This window comes from Pterocles gutturalis, unplaced genomic scaffold (assembly GCF_000699245.1).
Source record: "Pterocles gutturalis isolate BGI_N339 unplaced genomic scaffold, ASM69924v1 scaffold15209, whole genome shotgun sequence".
Taxonomy (NCBI): domain Eukaryota; kingdom Metazoa; phylum Chordata; class Aves; order Pterocliformes; family Pteroclidae; genus Pterocles; species Pterocles gutturalis.
Genome location: NW_010136002.1, coordinates 45,974 through 67,732, shown reverse-complemented (window position 1 = coordinate 67,732; position 21,759 = coordinate 45,974). Strand labels below are relative to the sequence as shown.

At 37.6% G+C, this 21,759-nt stretch overlaps 1 protein-coding gene across 1 annotated transcript in view; it reads left to right on the top strand.

The window, feature by feature from the left end:
* The window catches only part of LOC104468115 (unconventional myosin-XVI-like), a gene marked incomplete at both ends in the record, with an annotated part of 68,458 nt that overhangs the window by 6,825 nt on the left and 39,874 nt on the right, over positions 1 to 21,759 (top strand). The window contains 2 exons of the mRNA XM_010082139.1: positions 602 to 682; positions 909 to 1,114. Coding sequence (XP_010080441.1) covers positions 602 to 682; positions 909 to 1,114 — 287 coding nt within the window. The remainder of the gene's footprint in view (positions 1 to 601; positions 683 to 908; positions 1,115 to 21,759) is intronic.

Below are 21,759 nucleotides of genomic sequence, written 5' to 3'. Positions count from 1 at the left end.
CTCTGATGTATGGGATAACATTAGTTCTAATGAGATATGAAGTTCTTGATAATTTATGGCTATCATGGGTGAAAATGGGTTAAAAAAAGAAAAAAAGGTTAACTGCATTCACTTGTGCAGGAACAAAAGAGAAGGGGTTTTTTAATATTAGTATTATTGTTTTGCCCTCAAGATTTTTTTAATGATCTGTGCTTACATTTATTCACTTAAGCAGCTGCCAAAGACTTAAGAAACCTTTTCAGAGAGTTAGAGAATTATGCTACTTACAGGCAGGCTGTATGGGATACTGGCTGCACAAATCCTGCTTCTGCAATGGAGTTCCAGATCATATTGTTTTGCCCAGCTATTTGGAAAAGGTATTTTATCTTTCTAATGGTAAACAGCTGCTTTTGAAATTAAAATTTTCTTACCAGTCATGACTTAACAGATACTTGAGGATATTTATACACTTTCCCAATTAATTCTGAAACTTAAATAATTGTCTGTGGCATATTATTTGTATAAATGTTTGGCTTTGTTAGTAAATTGTATAACAATAAAATGAAGGTTTACTGCCCATCCTGAGATAAAGATATTGTGCGTGTGCTTTTCTCTCCAACAGCTGTTGAAAAAGAAAGGAACATCCTCGTTTCTTCAGAGACTGGAACGAGGGGGCCCAACCACTGTGGCAATACAGCTCAGGGTTAGTGAACATCTTCTGAACAGAAATTTACACAAAAAACCCCAACAAACAAACAAACAGACAAAAACATTTTAAAGGCAGTATTAGTATCATATGCTTGAGAAAGCCATTTGCATGGCCAGATCAAGCCTTTTGAGAAAATGATATTAAAAAGTTAGGAAGAGCATACATGTTGAGCAATTGCCTTTGCTGCACAATGATTGATAACTGATTTTTTTTTCCACAGAAATCACTCACAGATATTATTGGGAAGCTTCAGAACTGCACATCACATTTTGTTCATTGTATAAAGCCTAATAACTCCAAGTTGCCAGATACTTTTGACAATTTTTATGTGTCTGCTCAACTGCAGTATATTTATGTCCTAGAGATGGTCAAAATCATACGACATGGATATCCAGTACGTCTCTCTTTCACAGACTTCTTGTCAAGGTAAATTCTTTTAAGTTTCATAAAAAGTTTTTCTTACCTACAGTACAAAACCTTCTGTCATGTTCTGGTAATGCTTGAAGTGTTGTTTTGATGATAAGCCTTTCAGACTTTCTTCAGAGAAAAATCATGTCTGCCAGCAAAGGGTGTAGGCTTGTTGGTTTTTAATTGAAGGAATCATGAACTTTGTGGAAATATATTTAGAAAGATCATCAGCAAAATGTATTAGATTTAAAAATATAACTTCATAAAATAGTTTCATTTTTATAATTTATGCTATTTGTATGATTTATAAAATAAAAAATATTGCATGCTGTCTCCAGGTATTTAAAAAGCAGAAGGAGAAATAGTCTTAAATTTCAAGTTTAGGTGTCATGGGTTCTATATTTGTATTTCATATGCTAGGATTTTTTATTCATGGTGATGAATTATTAATGCTCACACCACAACTCCATTTTTATTATTGTTGTTAGAAATTAGTGAAATTTTGAATTAGTGTGAAAAGACAAAAAGATATTTGTCACTGGTTGTGGGTGAAGGCAAACTCTTCTCCCCCATCCCCAATTCAAAATCCAATGAGGATTTTGGCTCATTTACATTCTGAAATGCTTCAGCAAAGAAAGAGCACCATCATGTCCAAGAGATGTTCATTTAGCAGCCTCATGCACCCAACACACGTTCCTCCTCTTGGCATGTTCTACTCCTTGACTGATATACCAAGCAGTCATCATCTGGCCTGTGTACTATTTTACTTCTGAAAAACAGCAGGGGAATATCAGCTGCTTACACACATCTAAACTGTCAGTTGCCTACCTGGAAAAAGCTGTGGATGTTAAATTACTGCTTGATCATAGTCATATTCTCTCTGGCAATTCTGTAAATATTCACAAAGTGCAGGAGTATAGGAGTTTATAATCCCACGTGTTTCGAAAGTAAGCCATCTCTGTCCTACCACGATATTCATCCTGCAGCATGAATCCAGAATTGCAGGCTGGTTGAGGAGAAGATGCAGATCATGGCAGATTTGGATAGAACAGGCTGCTTTCATATTTGGAAGTGGTAGGGGCAATCTCTATGTAGCCATTCCTATATTACTGAATTGAACAGTTCAAGAGACTATAGCATGAGCACAAAAGCACAATCTTTTCTACTTACAGTCCTTACATTTCCTAGCAGGGATTTCGTCCTTGCCATCTAGCTTTTCTCACTGCTATTCTCAGGTACAGATTGGGAGTTAGCACAGGCCTGGGACAATTCCTGGTGGGCGGTGTGGACGTAGCTGCTCTCTTTTGGAGGATAAAAGAGAGTAACTATAAGTACAAAGGTAATTTTATTCAGTTAGCTTCGGTGCTGGAGAATGGTACCATGCATGTTCATTCTTAACAGTATAGGCCTGAGTCTGGAATGTTGTATTTTTTGGAGAAACTTTATTTTAAAATATCACTAAAAGAATATTTGAAGATTCAAATATAATTTCAGTCTTTTTCCTCCACTCCTTGAACTACATCCCAAACACTAATTTTTACCTAAAAGTCTGGAGGACAGCTGGTGTCTCACAGTAAATGTATTTTTGCAGTAATGATAGTAAAACAAGAATAGCAAGAAACCGAACAACCTGATGCCAGAAACATTTATGTCATAATTTTAAAGTGTTCTAGTTTAGTTACTGTCCACCTTTATCCTTTTTTTTTTCCACAATAAGTTACCTTTATGGGTTCTTTGCAGCTGAGCCCCTTTCTTTTTACTTGTTTGCACCAGGTCCTAATAATTGTAGTATTATACATAAAATTAATCAAACAGTGGTGGGACTACCATGGTATCACTGAAGTCCATTTTATAATATTCCCTGTGAATATATGTTTTATCTACTCAGATGTTAATAATAATCACTCTGCATACATTTCATGACACTGCTGATTTTTAAATTTGTGTACAAATAGGAACACAGGCCTCTTGTCCCAGTGGAATTGCAAGAAAGGATCAGCATTGTAAGGCTTTTTACAGTAGCCGTTACTGTCACACAGGCCAAAGCTTGTCTTACTTTGAACAGCAGAACCTACTAATTCTTCACTTTACTCATCATGAACGGTTAACCTTCATATTCACATTCACTGTATTTGGATAATTCTTTTCATTTCAAATAGTGCAAGTGTGTGGCTATTTGTTCTGTTATTGGCTGAAAAGTGCAAAATTTTTAAGCAGAAATTAGAGTATTAGATAGCAGTTCAAAAATACTGTCAACTCTCAATCCTGTATTATTTTTAGCCAATACACTACAGGTAAGAAAGTGTAAAGAATTGTTGAATTCAGAGATTATGAACTACCTTTTCAAGAAGTCTTCTGAAAAACTGTCACTTGTATTAGATTGCTATATTGCCTCAGTGACTGAACAGAATGGTTTTGGAAACCAGATAATTTGTTTTGGCAATGTTCTTGTAAACTGGATTTACTTTGTTGGTTGTTCAGCCTAACTCTGGTCTTGTCCTCCTATTCATTGATTGGAATGATTTTGTCGGATTTACATGTATGCTTATAGACCTGAAGTTGATAGACTTTCTCACCTTTAAATTTTTTATTTCTTTTGTGTCAAACTGGTATTTCTAGTGTTATAATACTTGGGAAAAAAGTTTCTTCTCTATTTCTTCAGTTATTTTTCCTCCATCATGGCTCTTCTACTTCTTTTGCATGGTTCCGAATGGTGATTTCCAGCCTCTATGTGGGAAGCAATGGTTGCCCTGGTATGCATTTGAGCGCAGGCACTGAGCTACTGAGTGCAGTGGCTTTCCAAGAGCTGCTTCTTGCAGAACAGTCATGATGCTGCAAAGGAGTCTAAACCTATCTCTCTTCTCTTCAAGTTACAAAAGAGAGAAAAAATTACGTCAAATTTAATTAGGATCCCTCTGTCTGAAACCAATAAATACAAATACCGTACAAACAGGGAGAATATAAAATGTCAGTTCTAACAAGTAGTGATTGCAACAGGTCACGATGATACTGGTGTGCATGTGAACAGACTCCATTCTGAGCTATCCTGGAACCAAGACGAAAAGGGGAAAAAAAAACAAACCAAAACAAAACAAAAAAGCAAACAGAAAAACTATTGCTCTAGATAGAGACAGATAGTTAGAGGCTTCATTAAAACCTCACAAGTAAGGAAGGATGATGAGCTGGAGTAGAATCTGAAAGACAATGAAGGCTTGCTGATTACCTTCAAGTACAGAAACATATATCAACTGATAGAGCCCCCACTTTCTGTGTAGTATTTTCACATCTCGAAGGAACCATCATACACAGAAGCTCATGGATAAAATACAGCTTCTATCACAGTGAATGAAGATTATGTCATTTTATTTTCATTTTTGGGGTGGTTTGATTTTTTTTTACAGTAGGGAATAGATGCATGTGTTTCATATTATGCTGATTATACTGAGGTGGGGGGGCAGAAACATAAGCAAAGACAACACAGGGAAAGATGGAGGAATTGCTCTTTATTCAGTGTAGGAAGCTGTAAAAAAGTGAATGCTCTTACCAAGTGCTATTACAGGGCTATGAAAGTTTAGCCTCCCCATGGCTTGCCCCAAGAGGCAAAGGAATTACTCCCCCTTACTCTGGGGAGAAAGACTTTGACAGCTGACAACAGGAAAACACAAAGGGAGGAAGAAAACAGACTATTTCCATCTGTCAATGGTGGATGCATCTGAGAATAATTATAATAAATAACCTTTATTTTTTCTTGAATGTTTTTGAGAAATGGAAATATAAGTAATAGAAATATAAGTAATTTTTACTTTATTCTGTCATGCTCTGCTGTGTCCTTTTTTGTAAATCCTGAAAACTAGTAAGGACTCTTGATTTTCAGGCAGGTTTTTGCTTTTGTAGGGGAGGGTTTCCTTCCCATTTAAGTCATGCTAACTAGCAATTTGACCATGTGGCCACAAAGGGGGGAAAACAGGCCAACAGATGTAAAGCACAGGATATCCTGATATAGTTGATAAGTGTGACCCTATGAACTATCAGTGCAAGAATGACAAAACTTACAGGTAGCAAAATGTATCCCCAGACAGGTGCTTCTGACAGTTTTGCCCATAGCTGTAAGATTTTCAGCTTCAGTTTGTGTCTTTGAGTCCTTCTGATGGTCTTGGTTTCAGTGAATGCAGCTGTGGGTCACAGCTTGGCTTAGCTCAGCTGCAAAGTTTTATAGCAAAGATACAAGGAAATATCTTATTTCTAGAGCAGAATGTACTATGCAGTTCTCTCAGGCTTACCTGGCTTGAGAACTGAAGGATATTAATGGTAGGTCTGAAAGCACTGTGCAAAATCAAAGAGATTTTGTGGCCAGACCCCAACTTGAATTCCCAAAAGATAGTGAATGGCTACCCTCCTCCACCATCTCTGCAGCTTTTGTGCATTTACTTTTAGGGTCTTCCTTATTATATAGGTAATGTTGTCAGAGTTAAAAAAATTAATGAAAAATAAAAAACCTTTTTATTTGCTAGCTAACAAAAAAAGGCAGAATGTCTGAATTAGGGGCCTTTGTGGTGAAGGGATAGAGTATTAGAAAACCTGGATATTCTATCACTAATACAGACAGTAGCATTGCTTTCTTAATTGGATGAATTTGAATAAATTTCTGTTAACATCTAATCAGGGATTAATATGACTGGTCTCTAGCATATATTTATGAGTCACATTTGAATCTTACGATGGCTGAAGAAAGACAGTAGCTAAGGAAAGGTCATATTTTGCAAGAGCACTTCTTCCTGGGTTGCGAAGCTTAATCATTATTTCTATTGCTGTCCTTTTTAGATTTACTGGTTCTGCTTCTGTATAATCAAAGTAAAAGTTGACAGCGGCTAGGTGAACCCCTCAATCACCAGAGTTCATTGATCAGAAGAGAAATCTTGTGGAAATTCTGGTTCTTAAATGGAAGCTGTGACAGTTACTGTCAATGAATATATAATAAAAATGTGAATTAATAAGGTCAGATGCTATTAAATTCTGTAAAAACAGGCAGCACCAGTATAATTATGAAATAATATATGTGATTTCAGTGGATTTGCCAACTCCAGCTGCAGTGTTTCTGCTGAATTTGCCTGCAGTGTTGGCTCAGTTTCTAAAATTCTTTGAATAGAGAGACAGAAATCTTCAAAATAGAAAGCCTTGTGTAACATGCATTTTACACTCCTGGAAAGGTTTACCAGTATATTTTGCATTAGTATCTTCAGAATTGTTCTCAGTGGGCTAGAATTTTTAATTCTAGCTTTAATTTCAAGCCAAGGCACTGGCACAAACAATGTTGTGAAGAGATCAAAGTTTCCAGTTTGCAGCCCGAATTCTATACGTGGGTAAAGTATCCTCAAATATCCTTTTCCTAGAAGAAGGAAAACAGTAAAATAACCATGGAAGTAGGAATCATCTACAGATAGCTGTTTCTTTCCAGCATTTAGGATTTTGATATCTTATTTAAAAGGAAGAAAATTCCACACAAGATATGCAAAAAAAGACATTTAGTAGGAACATAGTAATTTGGTATGGTTTTGGTATTCAGTGCAATGGCAAAAACGTGAGTATCAGTGTGTGCTCTATTACCAGTGTGGAGCAACAGGGCTCAGAAACCCACTGCAGCACAGACAGAGCCTGGTTGTACGAGCTTAGTATCTAGAACCTAACCTCTTTGCATCAATTAACAAAGTGAAGCCTGACTGACTGCTGTGACATTCACCGCACTTGGTGCTCAAGGAAGACATGTAAAAAGCCATTTGGAATATAATTTTTAAAAATAATGATAGTTATCAAGGATCCATCTAGAGTAGTGAGGTGAGCTTATATTTCTTGCTCAGTGAAGTGCAAGAATACAGCTGTTCATCCATGTTCAGGTAAAAATAAGGCAGTAAGATTCTCTGTTTCACTCATCCTGGACAATTTTATTTTGGCATCATTCTCCTCTACCAACATTCCTCTACCGTTACTGTTTTGTAAATTGGATTAGAAATTAAAATTAATTTTTCCTCTCTCTTTCTTCTTTGAAGTGGTTCACCAAGTTGCTGAACTATACCCAGTGCTTTGCTCTGCCTGCGTTTTAGTTTCCTTGGTCAAGGAAGAATTTATGAACTACTGCCTTAGAGACTGAGGTTCACATGTCACATGTATTTCTTGTGTCTGGAACACTGCTTAGTAATGGAGACTGCAAGGTCTGGTTGCACAGGTCCTGAAATAAGACATCTACATTAGCCTTCCCTGCCAGTTTGCAGCAAACTTCAGAGCTGTGGGACCTCTGGATAACTGTGTGGATTGTGTGAACTGATAAGCAAATTGAGCCTTTCCCTTAGCTGATGAGAATTACCGGATTTCTGTGACAGAAACCATGTTGTTCAGAAAGCCCAAATAATTGTCTGCTAGTGTGTTCTGCATTTTTGAGTGTTTCGTGGAATTTCTTGGGTTTCCAGGTGTCTTTTCTGGGTTTAACTCTTTGAGTTCAGTCTTGTGTTTTCCATTATGGAGCTCCCGTTTTGCCTTTTGCTTCTGCTCAAGGAACAGCAGAGAAAATTTCATACTGTGAAGGGGAACATGTAGGCTGTATGTAGAGACATCTTGTAGAGTGTTGCAAGAAGAGATAAGTCACGACAATGTTATGATTTACCATTTCCAATTCTCTTTAAAAATAGCTTAAGTTGCATCAATCTCATCTTTAGTTTTACCTGCATCTTAGATTATATGTATTTGGTTTTGCTAACTGGTAAAACAGTGGCATGTGTAGGTTTGGACGTACAGTATTCGACCACCTTCTTCTTCTTTTTCTTCTCCTTCTCCTTCTCCTTCTCCTTCTCCTTCTCCTTCTCCTTCTCTTCCTCCTTCTCCTCCTCCTCCTCCTCCTCCTCCTTCTCCTCCTCCTCCTTCTCCTCCTCCTTCTCGTCCTCCTTCTCGTCCTCCTTCTCCTCCTCCTTCTCCTCCTCCTTCTCCTCCTTCTTCTTCCCTGTCTTCCCCTCTTTTTCTCCTTCTTCTCCCTCCTTCTTTTCATTGTCTAATTTTATTTTCCTCTATGGACAGAATATGCTAAAATATCTAAATTACAACGTCAGCTGTATCAAGTCAATTAAAAATAATCTCTTGAGATTTTAATGTTTTGAAAATAGAATGTTAAAAACAGTTAACATTCTGATGATTTTTTTTCTGTTTTAAAGTAATTTAGGAAGATGGCATAACATCTATTTTAATAGGAAATATTAGAAAGGAAGATATGGAACACAATGACAATGGATTCTTATGGAAATCATAGCCTTATGATAATCATAGCAGTGAGGGTGAAAAAAGTATGTTCTAAGCCTATTTTAATTACAGGTTTTCCTCTGTTTTCAGTGTGAAGTTCTTCTTAGATGAAATTCTTCATAGAAGTTACACTTATTTGCAGATCCTGAAATCTGCAGTTCTACTCAGGGAGGTGTTCATTGATACTGAAATGCTCTAATAGTGGACTTTGGGTCAAAAAATGGCTTCGGAGCACTTAATTGTTACTAACTCATCCAGATAATTGACTTTTCTTGGAGGTCATTCTGAAAGCATACCTTTTTTCTCATCCAGGAAAGTTTATGTTCGTGCTAATATCATTGCTTCGTCAAATAATGTCTGTCCTTCTACAACTGGCAGAAAGCCATTATTAATAACAATTGTAAGCTTTTGGACAAATTTGTACTCGTAACTGATGCTGTATTGCACAGATGTGTTGTTTGTGCTTGTGGATCTTGTGTGGGACTCATCATTGCATATCTGAACTCCCTTTGTCCAGCTTTTTGATCGTCTTTGTTTTTTTCTCTCTGTCTTTCCTGACTCTTTTTCACCTCTTGAAAGCAGGGAAGTTAATATATTTTATATTATATCACTTGTGAGTTAAAAAAGTGCATCAAAACACATTTCAGAGTCTCATGAGCAAGTTAGGCAGGGCATTAGCGAGAAAGATGTACCGAGTAGATTGCAAAGTAATAGGTCATCACACTGGCCCTTTTAGCTTTTTTGTCTTCTATACAGTAATATAATCAGTCTTCTCATAGAGCAGTGCATTGATATGTGCCATGATACCTTAAATCCTTGCAAGGAAAGCAAGACATAATCTGACTGGTGTTAAAAAGCAATATTCCACCAAACTAGATGTAATGTTATCAATTTATACCAAATGACCATCTCCCCATTGGGTAGTTTGTTGCTTCAGACCTAGAGCTGGAAGTGATATTTCTGTTTGAGGGTGATGATTTTCTTTTTGGCTTTCTTTTAGAATGCATAAGTAGGTAAGTAAATGAAGTATTTTGAAGTCATCAGTTTTGAGGGCACCTTAGACCCAAATTTGTAAACAGGGTAATGACTAATTTCCTGTGAAGAATGAAGGTCATCCACAAAGCTTAAAACAGTGATTTTTTCAATAGCTATGTCTTTGGCAGCTTTGGTAATCATCACATTCTATAAGGAAGCATTGTGGGTTAACCCCAATGGACAGCTTAGCCCCACACACTCACTCGCTCAGTCCTCACTAGTGGGGTGCAGGTGAGAAATGGATGGGCAGAAAACTCATGGTTTGAGATAAAGACATTTTAGTCGGGGAAACCAAAGCTGCACACACAAGCAAAGAAAAACAAGGGGTTCATTCCCTACATCCCATCGTCAGGCAGGTGTTTAGCCATTTCCAGGAAAGCAGGGCTTCATCACATGTAAGGGTTACTTGGGAAGACAAACATCATCACTCCAAATGTCCTCTCTTCCTTCTTCCCCCAACTTTTTTTTTTCTTTTTTCCTTTGCCAGCCTTTCTGATAGCGGGGCCCAGTTCGTAATAATTTGCAGCAGTCTCAGAATTATCCTGAATTACTAATCCTTTGTGAAAGCTTGCTGATGTAGGGGGTTAGTGTGCTTTAAAGGATGACCAGAACCCAGAGTGCACTGACATTCTCCCTGGCAAGCCACATAGATTAGAATTGGTGTGCATCACCTGGGGAGTTGCCTAGATGTAAGCAGGTATTTGGGGTTGTCTTAAAGGTGATAGTATAATTATAGTATCTGGTCTGTTCATACTATGAACAAACTAAATAGCTCTGTACATTACAAATAGACTAAATGTAGATAGCATATTCTGGTTTACTATTAAATGTTTCTTTGTAGCCGTTTGGCTTATTTATTTTCGCAATTTTTCCCCTTAGATCCTCTTTAATACTCAAAAGACAAGAAATATGCTAGATAACTTTAGATGCTTATGGTGGCTCAACTAACTAGCCTGGACTTAATTTATAGTGTATAGAGAAAAATGGTAATTTTTGGGATATCATTCAACTGACTTATTTTACATTTATCCATTTTTGCAGCTATTTCACAGTCTCTATCTATCTCCCATCTATGTCAAGGAACAGAATTAATGGTTTGTACTAGGCTCAAAAAAAAACCAACCCGAGAACAACATTTTACAGTTGAAACAAAAGGAGATTTGAGGTTATACCTTGTCATCATCAGTTCTTTAGCCCACAGAATAAGTAATATTGTACATGCAAAATACCAGTCCTTATGTTACATGTCAGAGTTGGACTCTGTGAGAATGACAAAGCTGCTTGTGTTTCTGGGGCTTACTGACAATGCATCAATGAGTATAAGAGAAAATAAAGTTTCTTTTTTGACTGGATTTTTCACTGGTAGGTCAGATTTCTAGCTTTATTCTATATTTAGAAGATAAAAATAAATATCAGCATTGTTTGCTAGGCATCTTCTGAGTTTTGTAGTGCAACCCTCATTTGCTAAAGAGGTTATAAATGGGTGTAAATTCTTGTGTCATTCCACTGAAATCAGTTGAATTATTCATGTCTGTCATGTATTTATAGTTCTGCAGGATCGACATGAAAAGGGATCCCTTGAGCGGGGAGATGTAATTAGATAATAAAATAGACAGATAGAGGGAAATAAAGATGGCATGGTTGATTTTAAGTCTGGCAGTTCCTAACTTCCAAATGTTTGGTGTGCAATCTGAATTATCTTCCACCATTATTTTTATTACATTTAGTATAGAATAGGTAAAACTTAGTTAGTGGAGCTTCTTAGAGGGTGTTTATTGTTTTATGTAATAGAGAATGTCCTGGCTTTTAGGCTGTTTCAGAGAGAATCTCAAGGTATTGTTCTCCACTACTATGGGTTTACAAGGTATTTTTCTGCTTTTTTTTCTTCTGCCTTCTTTTTTTTTTTTCCTAGCTAGGTTCATTTTCTTAGGCAATGATAAATCTGTTCAGCACACAGAAACATAATACTGTCTGAACTGTTTCAACAGTTCCAGTGGTTTTCTTTCTTTTAACTTACGGAAGGATCTGTTAAATTTTGAGATATTTATTTCATTTCCAGAGTTAAGTGCCACCTTTGATACCTCTGGACTGACATTCAATTTCCACTAGCATTTGACATTTCTCATCCTTCAGGGTTAACTAAGCATTTATTAAATCACTGAATCACCCTGTTAGGCTATGATATCCTTATACTATCTATGCATATTTTACATCTGTGAATTTAAAAATTTGTGCTGTTTCTAAACATGAAGAAAGATTCGCACACAGTACTAAAATACCTACCATGGTACTGGATTCCATCTAAAAGCCTGGATTATATCAATGACCAGCTGGAGTACATGGAGCTCTGCCTGGGGACGGATGAGGAGCTAGCTGAGAGTTTATGGGTCAGTATTAAAGGGAGGGCAGGGACAGGTGACATTAGAGTGGGGGTCTGCTACAGACCATCTGACCAGGAAGACCAAGCGGATAAAGCCCTCTATAGACAGATAGGAGTAGCCTCACACTCACAAGCCCTTGTCCTCATGGGAGACTTCAAGCACCATGAAGGAGGGACAACACAGCAGGGCATCAGCAAGCCAGGAGGTTCCTGGAATTCGTTGATGATAACTCCCTTCTCCAAGTGATAGAGGAGCCAATGAGGACAGGTGCTGTTCTGGACCTTGCTCTCAAAAACAAGGAAAGGCTGGTGGGGACCGTAAGGCTCAAGGGCACCCTTGGCCGCAGTGACCACATAATGGTGGAGTTCAAGATCCCTAGGGAGCTGAGGAGCGTGCACAGCAGACTCACTGCCCTGGTCTTCAGGAGAGCAGACTTTGACCTCTTCAGAGAACTGCTTGGTAGAGTACCATAGGATAAAGTCTTGGAAGGAAGAGGGGCCCAAGAAAGTTAGTTAACATCCCTGGAGGTATTCAAGGCCAGGCTGGATGAGGCTTTGAGCAACCTGGTCTAGTGGAAAGTGTCTCTGCTCATTGCAGGGGGGTGGGAACTAGGTGATCTTTAATATACCTTCCAACCCAAACCATTCTATGATTTTATGCTGATTCTATGATTATAAAAATAGATAAAATTATATTTCTGTACAAATGCAAATATTGAAAGTTCTTGACCCATATCTCATAAGCTTACTGAGCTCTGTGTGCCCATAACAAGCAGCTAATAACATGAAATGCTTTCAGAACCTTGGTGTTTCAGCAAAAATAATTATTGAGTACTTCATAACTTTCTGACATCACATAATGACAAAGATAATAGACATCGATTTATATATGATAGTAAGAAGTTCAGTTAAATGCCTGCCATAGAAGTAAACCTGTTAAAAGAAAATATTATCAGCCACTAATATCTTCACTAATCCTTATGAACTGAAACACTTTTAAGGAAATGCCTATTAAAATAATAGACCTCTTAAATTGATATAAACAGCCTATCTTTAAAATAAATATTTTAGAAAAGTAACTATGCAACACATTAGTTTATGCTGATGTCACTATGCAGAAACTTTGAATTATCTGTTAAAATGCAAATTGTCACATGGATAAATTAATTTTACTGTATACTTTAATTCATTTGTATTCGTTGATTAATTAAATGTAACTGTGTGCTTTCAGTGCCTAGAAAAATGTAATTAGTTGCTCTTGACTATTTTTTCTCTGCTCATAAGACTTGTATAAACGTAGTCCAGCTGCCCCACACTCAAAAGCGACTGTGACCCTCCTGCTGTTTTTTCTTTCTGTGGTTTTGCAGCTGTTAAATTCTTTCCACTCAACTCAGACATTCATGGAAACTTTTTTCTCCTTATCCACATCTTGATATTCTTTACAACCACTTAATCTTCAGCAGAAGAACCTGGAATGAGACTTCCTAAAGCTAGTCAGACTGAATAAAAGGAAGCAGTTAATACTGATGACATCTGCGAACAAACACTAAATCCTACGCAAGCATGCATGTAAAATCCTTTTACATATCTTAATCACTGGATCATACTTTGATTTTTTTTTTTCTTAGACCAATGTGGCATTAATTTAACATTGTCAGTTTCATCTGCTGTATTCCACAGTAAATGTACTGTTCTCTAGAGCAGAATCTGGTCAGGTATTGATACAGTATGCCAAGGGGCATCTGTATGGTGCCTTCGCCTATCTTGAAAAATGTTGATTGTGGACATTTCGTCTAACCATTATACAATTCAGAGCCAGGAGAATCCCTGTTACCCAGAATGATAGTACTCACAGGGTTCGCAGGGCACAAGGGAAGCTCCTGTGTGAGCTGTAGAGGTAGAAGTGATCTTCCAGATAAGCTATTTTGCCTGTATCATTTAAGAAGGTCCTGAAAAACCTTCCCCATAATCCCAATACACCTAGTCTGAGCTAGTAGTAAGTGTTGTGTGAAGGATTTATGGATTCCCACTCCTCTTTGGTTAAATCAAGGTTGCACAGAAGAGAAAAAATAAAAGCAAGGAATAAAAAATTATCTAGGTGGAGCATCAAATTCAATCCTATTTCCCTTTAGTATAAAATTTTCAATTTTACTCTGGTTTTGCTTTTTGCTTCTGCAATATGTATGCATCTCAGTATATTTCCAAATGAGCTGGGAAGTGCTTTCTTGGCAAATAATGAGCCAATGAAATAGTAACCCTTCCAGGAGACCAAGTGGGAAAGGGTATAAGCCCACTTTGGTGTTTCAACTCAGTATCATGTCATGTTTCTGAAAACGCCTTGTGTATTTTTCAGAAAAAGTCATAAGTCTCTTTGCTTTATACAACCTGTTTGCAGGTATTTCAAGCATCTGATTCCAGACTTGTAAACACTGCAACAGGAGTGAGGCCTAAACATGTCCTTCTCTGAACATTGTATCAAAGTCTTCTCATCTTTTCACCCCCTTGTAATTTTATGCCACCACTGTGCCTGCAGATCTGTAGATGAGCAGTCATGACCTTGTCCTGTGCCCCTTGAAGAGTGACTTTCTACCTTGACCCACACACAGCTGGCCTGCTGGTGAGGCCCAGCAGCAAATTTCCTGGAGGCCCAGGACATAATACTGTGATAATCACCAAAACCCCCTGGATGGGGCCCTGGGCAGGCTGCTCTAGTGGTTGACAACCCTGCGCACAGCAGGGGGGTTGAAACTAGATGATCTTTAAGGTCCTTTTCAACCCAGGCCATTCTGTGATTCTATGATTCTTGCCTTGTAGCATGATCTTAAAGAAAGGGGTGCATAAGGTATCTTCTAATTACTTAGAGTAGTGAGCTGTGGCTCAGACTCAGCGGGCAGATTTTTTCTCTGTGGTAGGTCAGGCAAAAATTTACCCATCTGTTCAGTCGTCTTTTGACTCCTACGCCCAGGAATTCCTTTACTCTGGTCTCTAAAAAAAACCCCCCAAAAAACACAAAAAAACCCCCAAATAAAAAACCCCCCAAAAAACCAGAAAGATAGTACCATTTGATTTTCTGTGATTTCAGACCTTTGAGTTTTGCAAGATAACTTTTTCATTTTGACACCCTATTTTTGCATGGCTATGTCTATGGAGAAGGGAGACTAGCTTCATTACACACCAGCCCTACATCTCCTCTGTGTTATACAAAGTCAAATTAGCAGGCTGATAAAGAAAGCTAAATTCGTTCTACAGTCCATATATTCTGCATACAGTGAAGCATTTTACTGCTCTGTGCACGTGTTTGTGGAGTGTCCAAGCATGAAGAAGCAGTTAGCTATGGAGAAGGCCTACCTATGGAGATGTAAATGTAAACATTTACATAGTTAGAGGCAACTGTTCATGTAATAGGTCTGCTTGTCTGTTTGATACTTGCATGTTTCTGAGTTAAAGTGTAATTTTTGCCAATTTCATAAAAAAATTTATTTTTACATTGCTTTATCAAGGTGGAATGGGAATATCAGTTTTAAGTGAGATGATGCAAAAGTGTTGTAATGCAAGTCTTTAGCAGATGTTGTGAATTCATTTATTTGCATAGCTGAATCCACTAATCCCAAGAGCTGAGCTATAATTTATATTCTATTTATTATTCTGCTGCCACATTGTCTGAGGTGAGGAAGCCCCTGCTTAATTACATGAAGTATATTAATAAATATTCTAGGATTAAGACACACATATCTTCATTATTTCTTCTCTCCAGAAATTGACATTCAGATGTCTAGAAAAGATTAAGGGTTCACAAAACCTAATGCGCAACCATAAAATTTATGAAAGAAAAAAAATAAATCCTTCCAAGTCATTTGTCTATCACCCATCACAAAGTAGTATCTTTGTCTGAGAAATTTATTTTACTTTTTATCCTGTCAAAATTAAAATATCCCAAATGGCCACTTCTTATGCAAGGGTATTCTGGTCTAGGGATTTCATAGACCTGATCCTCCCTCAAAGGTCTGTACTAAGCATGCTATGTGTGCTGCAACACATCTTTGTATAGGAAGTGAATTTTCAGTTGTTGAAGTAGAAAATCTGAATGTTTCATCAGTTGAAAAGCTTCTGACTTCTAGTGGCATATATAAAAACATTGTGGTAAAACTATGATACCTGATCAGTTTGTTGTAATGTCACTTATAGCATTGTTGCTCTCCAGGTTTCTTTCTGTAAGCAAATGTCTGTGTGCCAGATTAACCCAGAGAATATAAGTGCTTGCAGTTTTTCAAAAATTACTTTGTTTTTTCCCTTAATTCTTATTGGTCTGCAGATCTAGCTATTTAGTCCTGGGATACCTAATATCAGTTAGAATATTTTGACAACTGACATGAGTATGGTCAGCAGACACTCTAAAGTTTTGGTTCATTGCCATGTATACTGTCATGTCTTAACCCCAGCTGGCACTAAGCAACACCTAGATGCTCACTCCCTCCCGACACAGTGGGGGAGAGAATCAGAAGAGTAAAAATGAGAGAACTCATGGGTTGACATAAAGACAGTTTAATAGGTAAAGCAAAAGCTGTGCATACAAGCAAAGCAAAACAAGAAAATAATTCCCTGCTTCCCATGGGCAGGCAGGTGTTCAGCCATCTCCAGGAAAGCAGGCTCCATCACACATAATGGTTACTTGGGAAGACAAATGCCATTACTTCGAATGTCCCATTCCACCCCTTCCTTCTTCTTCCCACAGATTTATATGCTGAGCATGACGTCATATGGTATGGAGTATCCCTTTGGTCAGTTGGGGTCAGCTTGTGTCTGCTTGTGTCTCCTCCCAAATTCTTGTGCACCCCCAGCCTGCTCGCTGGTGGGTTGGTGTGAGAAGCCAGAAAGGCCTTGACTCTGTGTAAGCACTGCTCAGCACTAGCTAAAACATCCCTGTGTTATCAATGCTGTTTTCAGCACAAATCCAAAACTTAGCCCCATACCATCTGCTGTGAAGAAAATTAACTCTACCTCAGCCAAAACCAGCACATATACTTACTGTTTCAAATCTGTCAGGCAAATTGCACTTCATGCTCCCCCTACACCAATCTGATTTCTGTAAGTCTGTATGAAGCAGCCTCAGTACAAAATGTGTTTCATATAAAGGTGAACCTTATAGTCTTCTTGTAATGTATTTTTTTACTCCTATAAAAGAAGCTCACAATGCAGTCTGTCTTCTGTAATCTGTTATTTATAAAGGCATCTTTTTCTTCTCCACATCCAAAGATCTATTCTCTCCAAAATTTTGAATGCCTGCTTTAGTTGTTAATATATGTGCTGTATAATGAGATATTTATGTCACATATATTGTACAGAGGTTGACGGAATCACTTTTATTTTCTTGGAAACTATAGTATTCTGTTTCCCTTTTTCTAATTATCTGGAATTTCCCGTCTTCCCCATATTTCAAAAATAATTAGGTCATTCCTTCAAGAAAAAAGAAGAATGTAACAGGGAAGTGGAATGAGTATGTATTCTTTATATACACATAACATTAATCAAAATTCCATCCTTTTCTTTGCTGCTGACTGCTTCTATAAGGTTTCTATTGAAAATTTTGCAGACATCTTTTTGTTTCCCTTAAAAAAAAATAGGTTTCTTTCTTCAATAGATAGGTCCTCTAGATATTTCAGCTCTCACTTGATAGATTTTTCAAATACAAACCATGGCTAACCCACTCTCCCCATCCTCCTCAAATCCAAACAAACAAAACTAAAAATCCTGAGTTATGAGCACATAGTGACAAGTTTTGCAAACAAAGGCCATCTCTTTCACATACTTCACAAGCATAATAATACATCAATCTGTTACTGGTTGTCAAAAGAAGAAAAGAGGACGTTTAGAAAGAGAAAAAAGAGAATTTAGCAAGACAGCCAACTTGTTTTTTCTCCTTTGTGATGACAATTTTTACATCTCTTCTAGCAGAAACACAGGATACAAGTTAATTTTGATTGCTTTCTTTTATGCACTGCCTTTTGAATAGATCTTACTAAATCATGCTATTTTTACCTTGGCAAACAGAATACATTGTAGTAAACAAAAGAAATAGAAAATGAAATAGCAACATAATGAATTACACTGGCAGGACTGATTATTTTTCCTTGCATAAGCTGTGTGTGGATATTTAAAACTTAAAACTATATTACTTGGCACTCCTATAAAGCAGTTACATGCCAGCCATACGTGATTTTTATTTTTAAAATAACAAGACGAAGACATGGAGAGAAGGAGTTGCTTTCAGGAAAGAGTACAGTTCTGGTGTTAGAAGCTCTCATCTTACAGAGGACATTGGGTTGCAGTCAGTAGCTACCTCTGACTTTGTCATTTTTCATCTTTCTTTCTTAGCTAGGCAAGAGAGAGACCTGAGAAACAGAATTGCAAAAACCAAACTAACTAACAAAGTCATTCTGAGGCTTCACTTCAAGGACACCTGTGTGATTTGTTTAAGCTGTTGATTTGGAGCTGCGTGGTTTTGTGACCTTTGTACTTGCTGTTAGTACCTTCTATCATGTTGATGTGCTGTTGAAATTGAGTGCATGGTGTTTATTCCAATGCTTGAAGATTTGCTGTGCATACAGAACTGGGAGTACAGCCTTACAGCCTGTTTGTGCACACTCCGTGTAAATCAAATAGCGTGCTGAGCCTGCCTGAGGGTTTTACTGTGGGTCACTGTGCCATAACCTGAACTCAGAAATAGTCTGTCTCAGGGAAAAACAGCTAGCTGGATCTTGTCAGCTGTGCACTTAGGGAAGTGAGGGAGAAAATGATCAGATAAAATCCTTATCTCTTGAAGACCCAAGAGAACTGAGTTTTCCATATTCACAAGCTAGCTGAAGGTATTGGCAGCAGAATCTAGTCCAAACAAACAAAAAAAAATAATTCAGAAGTAAAGAAAGAGAGGTCAGAGAACAGCTTCTGCAACACCAGAGGATCATGGCCAGTCTGCACGTGCTCACAGTGCTAGCCTGTCTAGCCAAAAGCTTTTTCTTCTGTTTAGGTGTGTAAAAATGACAAATTAGAACAAAGAGGGTGCTAGGGACAAAGCTGGCTTAAACAGAGCTTCTCTCATGCTGTATTCCTGTGGAGGGGTGTTGAGGAGAGCCCCCTGATGGTAGCATTGCCTGTCTCAACTTGTAAGTGGAAGGGGCGTGCACCTGAAGAGGTCTTGCATTTATTTCCTAATCAACACTGCATTAGTCTTGACATGCTGGTGGAGGGGTGTTGATTCAATTCAATCCTTTAAATCTCCCTGGTTTGTATTTTGTTTTGGGTCTATTGTATTTGGGTCTATTAGGGATGAAATATTGCTTTTTATCATCTTGACTTGGCTAGGACAGAGATTTGCTTTGTCTAATGTTAGATGTCTATGCTGGAGTCAAGAACATGGACTATCTTTATACCCAATGGAAAGAAATGGGGATCTTACACTGCACAATTCATCTGAACTATTTTAAGCATCAGTATTAGAATAGGGTATATGACACCTGAATAGTGTCTTCTACTGACTCTTATGTCTAGACAACTAACTCATCCAAGTTTAGCTGAAACCTATTTCACCTGATTAAAGACTTTTTAGCGAGAGAATGCTGAGTATGCTATAGGATTCCTCAGGATCCTCTCTAAAGCCTTAGAAATATACTCCACATTATTTACTTGGGGCAAAATGTATGACCTGTCAGTGAGAAAAAGCCTGGTATTTAGTTGGATTGATTCATTCACTTCAGAGTGAACTAAGGCTATGGTGGTGGGTGAAGAATTCTCTGGTAAGGTAAAGTTTCAAAGACTCTCCAGATTACATTTCACCAGAAGCAAGCCCTGTTGTTTGCAAGGAACTCAAGTTCATTTATACAAGCTTGCACCACAAATTCAGTATTTTTATTACTATTTTCTATGATACAGTAAATTTAAAAAATAGTAAGTTCTTTTGCTATTCTTGAGATCATGAGAAGGTTAAATTTAAAAGGACGTTAAATTATTGTGTTTACATGGTAACACAAGCTCAGTTCACAGTAGAAAGTATCTGATACACTAAAGATATGTAATTTTGTGTTTTGATAGTAATGTGTCACTTATAAGTTTTTATTTGTTTTTTTAATATATCTTAGTTTATTGTCAACTTTGTTTTCTTTTCTTTTTAACACATTTTTTACTGAGGGTCATAACAAATTTAAAATACAAAAAAACCCCAAGTCAAATCTATAGTGTTTGGTTCTCTCCCCAAAAGGAGAAAAAAAAAAAAAAAAAAAAAAAAAAAGAAAAAAAAAAAAAAAAAAAAAAAGAGAGAAAATTGGAATATTTTAACTCATTTAAAATTACATTTAAAAATCAAATAAGATTATGATTGTATCACCACTTTTGTCTAGGACAAATTTGGGCTGCCACCAACAGGTGTGGTCTGCTCATTCCCACTTACCCATCCCCGTTACTTCGCTGCTGTTAACACTAGTATTTGCATGACTGGTCTGAGAATCAAAGCAGGGAACCATTCTGTCTGAAAAATAGCTGCACATTTTTTGTTGGTTTTGTTTAAACCATCTTGTACACGATTGAACTGATTGATTTGAGATGTCAGAGGCTGATACCAGGGCAGCATCATCAAGCAGGATGCTTTTTCATCATAGCTGCTTAGATAGCCAGTATATTTGAAGAACCTAGATAGGAGGATTTAAAAAGTTCTATTAGTCACTCTGCAGATAAGTAAGTCAGTCAGACAAGTAGACCTAAGGGTGAGATTCTTCTCAGCCACCCTGAATGCAAGCATCCAGCCTGGACTTCTGAGTCCATCTATGTTCAGTAGATAAAAGCACCTCCAGAGGGCAATCTCTTCTCATTTTAAGAAAATGTCTAGAATGCATAGAACAAGTTACCCTATGGAAATACCTGTCTTCACAGGCTGCCAGGAGAAGTAGGTGACTAAGTCAGACTAAGAGTGTAGCTGTTCAGTGGCTAACATATGGAGAGGTAGATCATCTTCCAGATGACTTGCTATAGTCACAGAGCAAGTTTGTGGCAGAACTGGGAAATTAAATTTCCATAGTTAGCTCTTTCACTGCTACCACAACCGTGAGCCAGTTCTCTTTTTGTAAGACACAGCTTGCTTTAAGGGATAGAAGGGAACTGTGAACTCTGGTTAGGTTGGGTGAAAAAAACGTATGATTTTTGTCTGGCCTCCTCTATAATACAGATTATAAAGAATGTTTGGTTAACCTTGGTTTGAGTCCTGTAATTTGCATGGATCTAAAGTAAATCTGATCCAAACTCAGAATTTTAACCTTTTAAATTTTAATTTGGCTCTGTTTCAGGAATGAAATATATCTCTTTGGGTTTCTGCTGTGAGTGAGTTTCAGGCTGACCACTTTCACAGTCACTTCTTCATGCGTTGTGAGTCAATGCTGAATCACCTTTGTTTCAGTCAGCAGTTGCTAAGCTTTCCAGCAGTTCTCTCTCTTACCCCTCTGATTCTCCATGATTGCTAAGAAAATCCAGGTGAAACGAGTATGGAAACGAGGTGGCCCCAGTCTTAATAGCAGTCAGTAAAACAAATGTCTTTGTGACCATACAGCTAGTTGAGCTATTGGGAAAGCAGGATCCACAGTTTTCTGCTGCTAATCTGGAGTGTTAGACTAACTAAAAGGATCTCTGGTGAAGTTTTGCTCCTTCCAAACAACATTCCTCCAAACAATTCCTGGGCACAATTTGGCAATTAAGATAGGCTAGTGACCAGTCCCAGAAGGCAACTCAGATGTGGCTACACTCTGTTGGAAGGTGACAGAGTTTAAAAGAACATGGCACAATGCTTAGTAAATAGACTGGCTGGTTTTTTTTGGTTGTTTTTTTTTTTTTGGTTTTTTTTTTTTGACAGATGGTTTCTATGGCAGAGAAATAATCCCTCTCACATTTCATTTACTAGTATAGACTTAGCCAGGGAATCCTCAGCAGG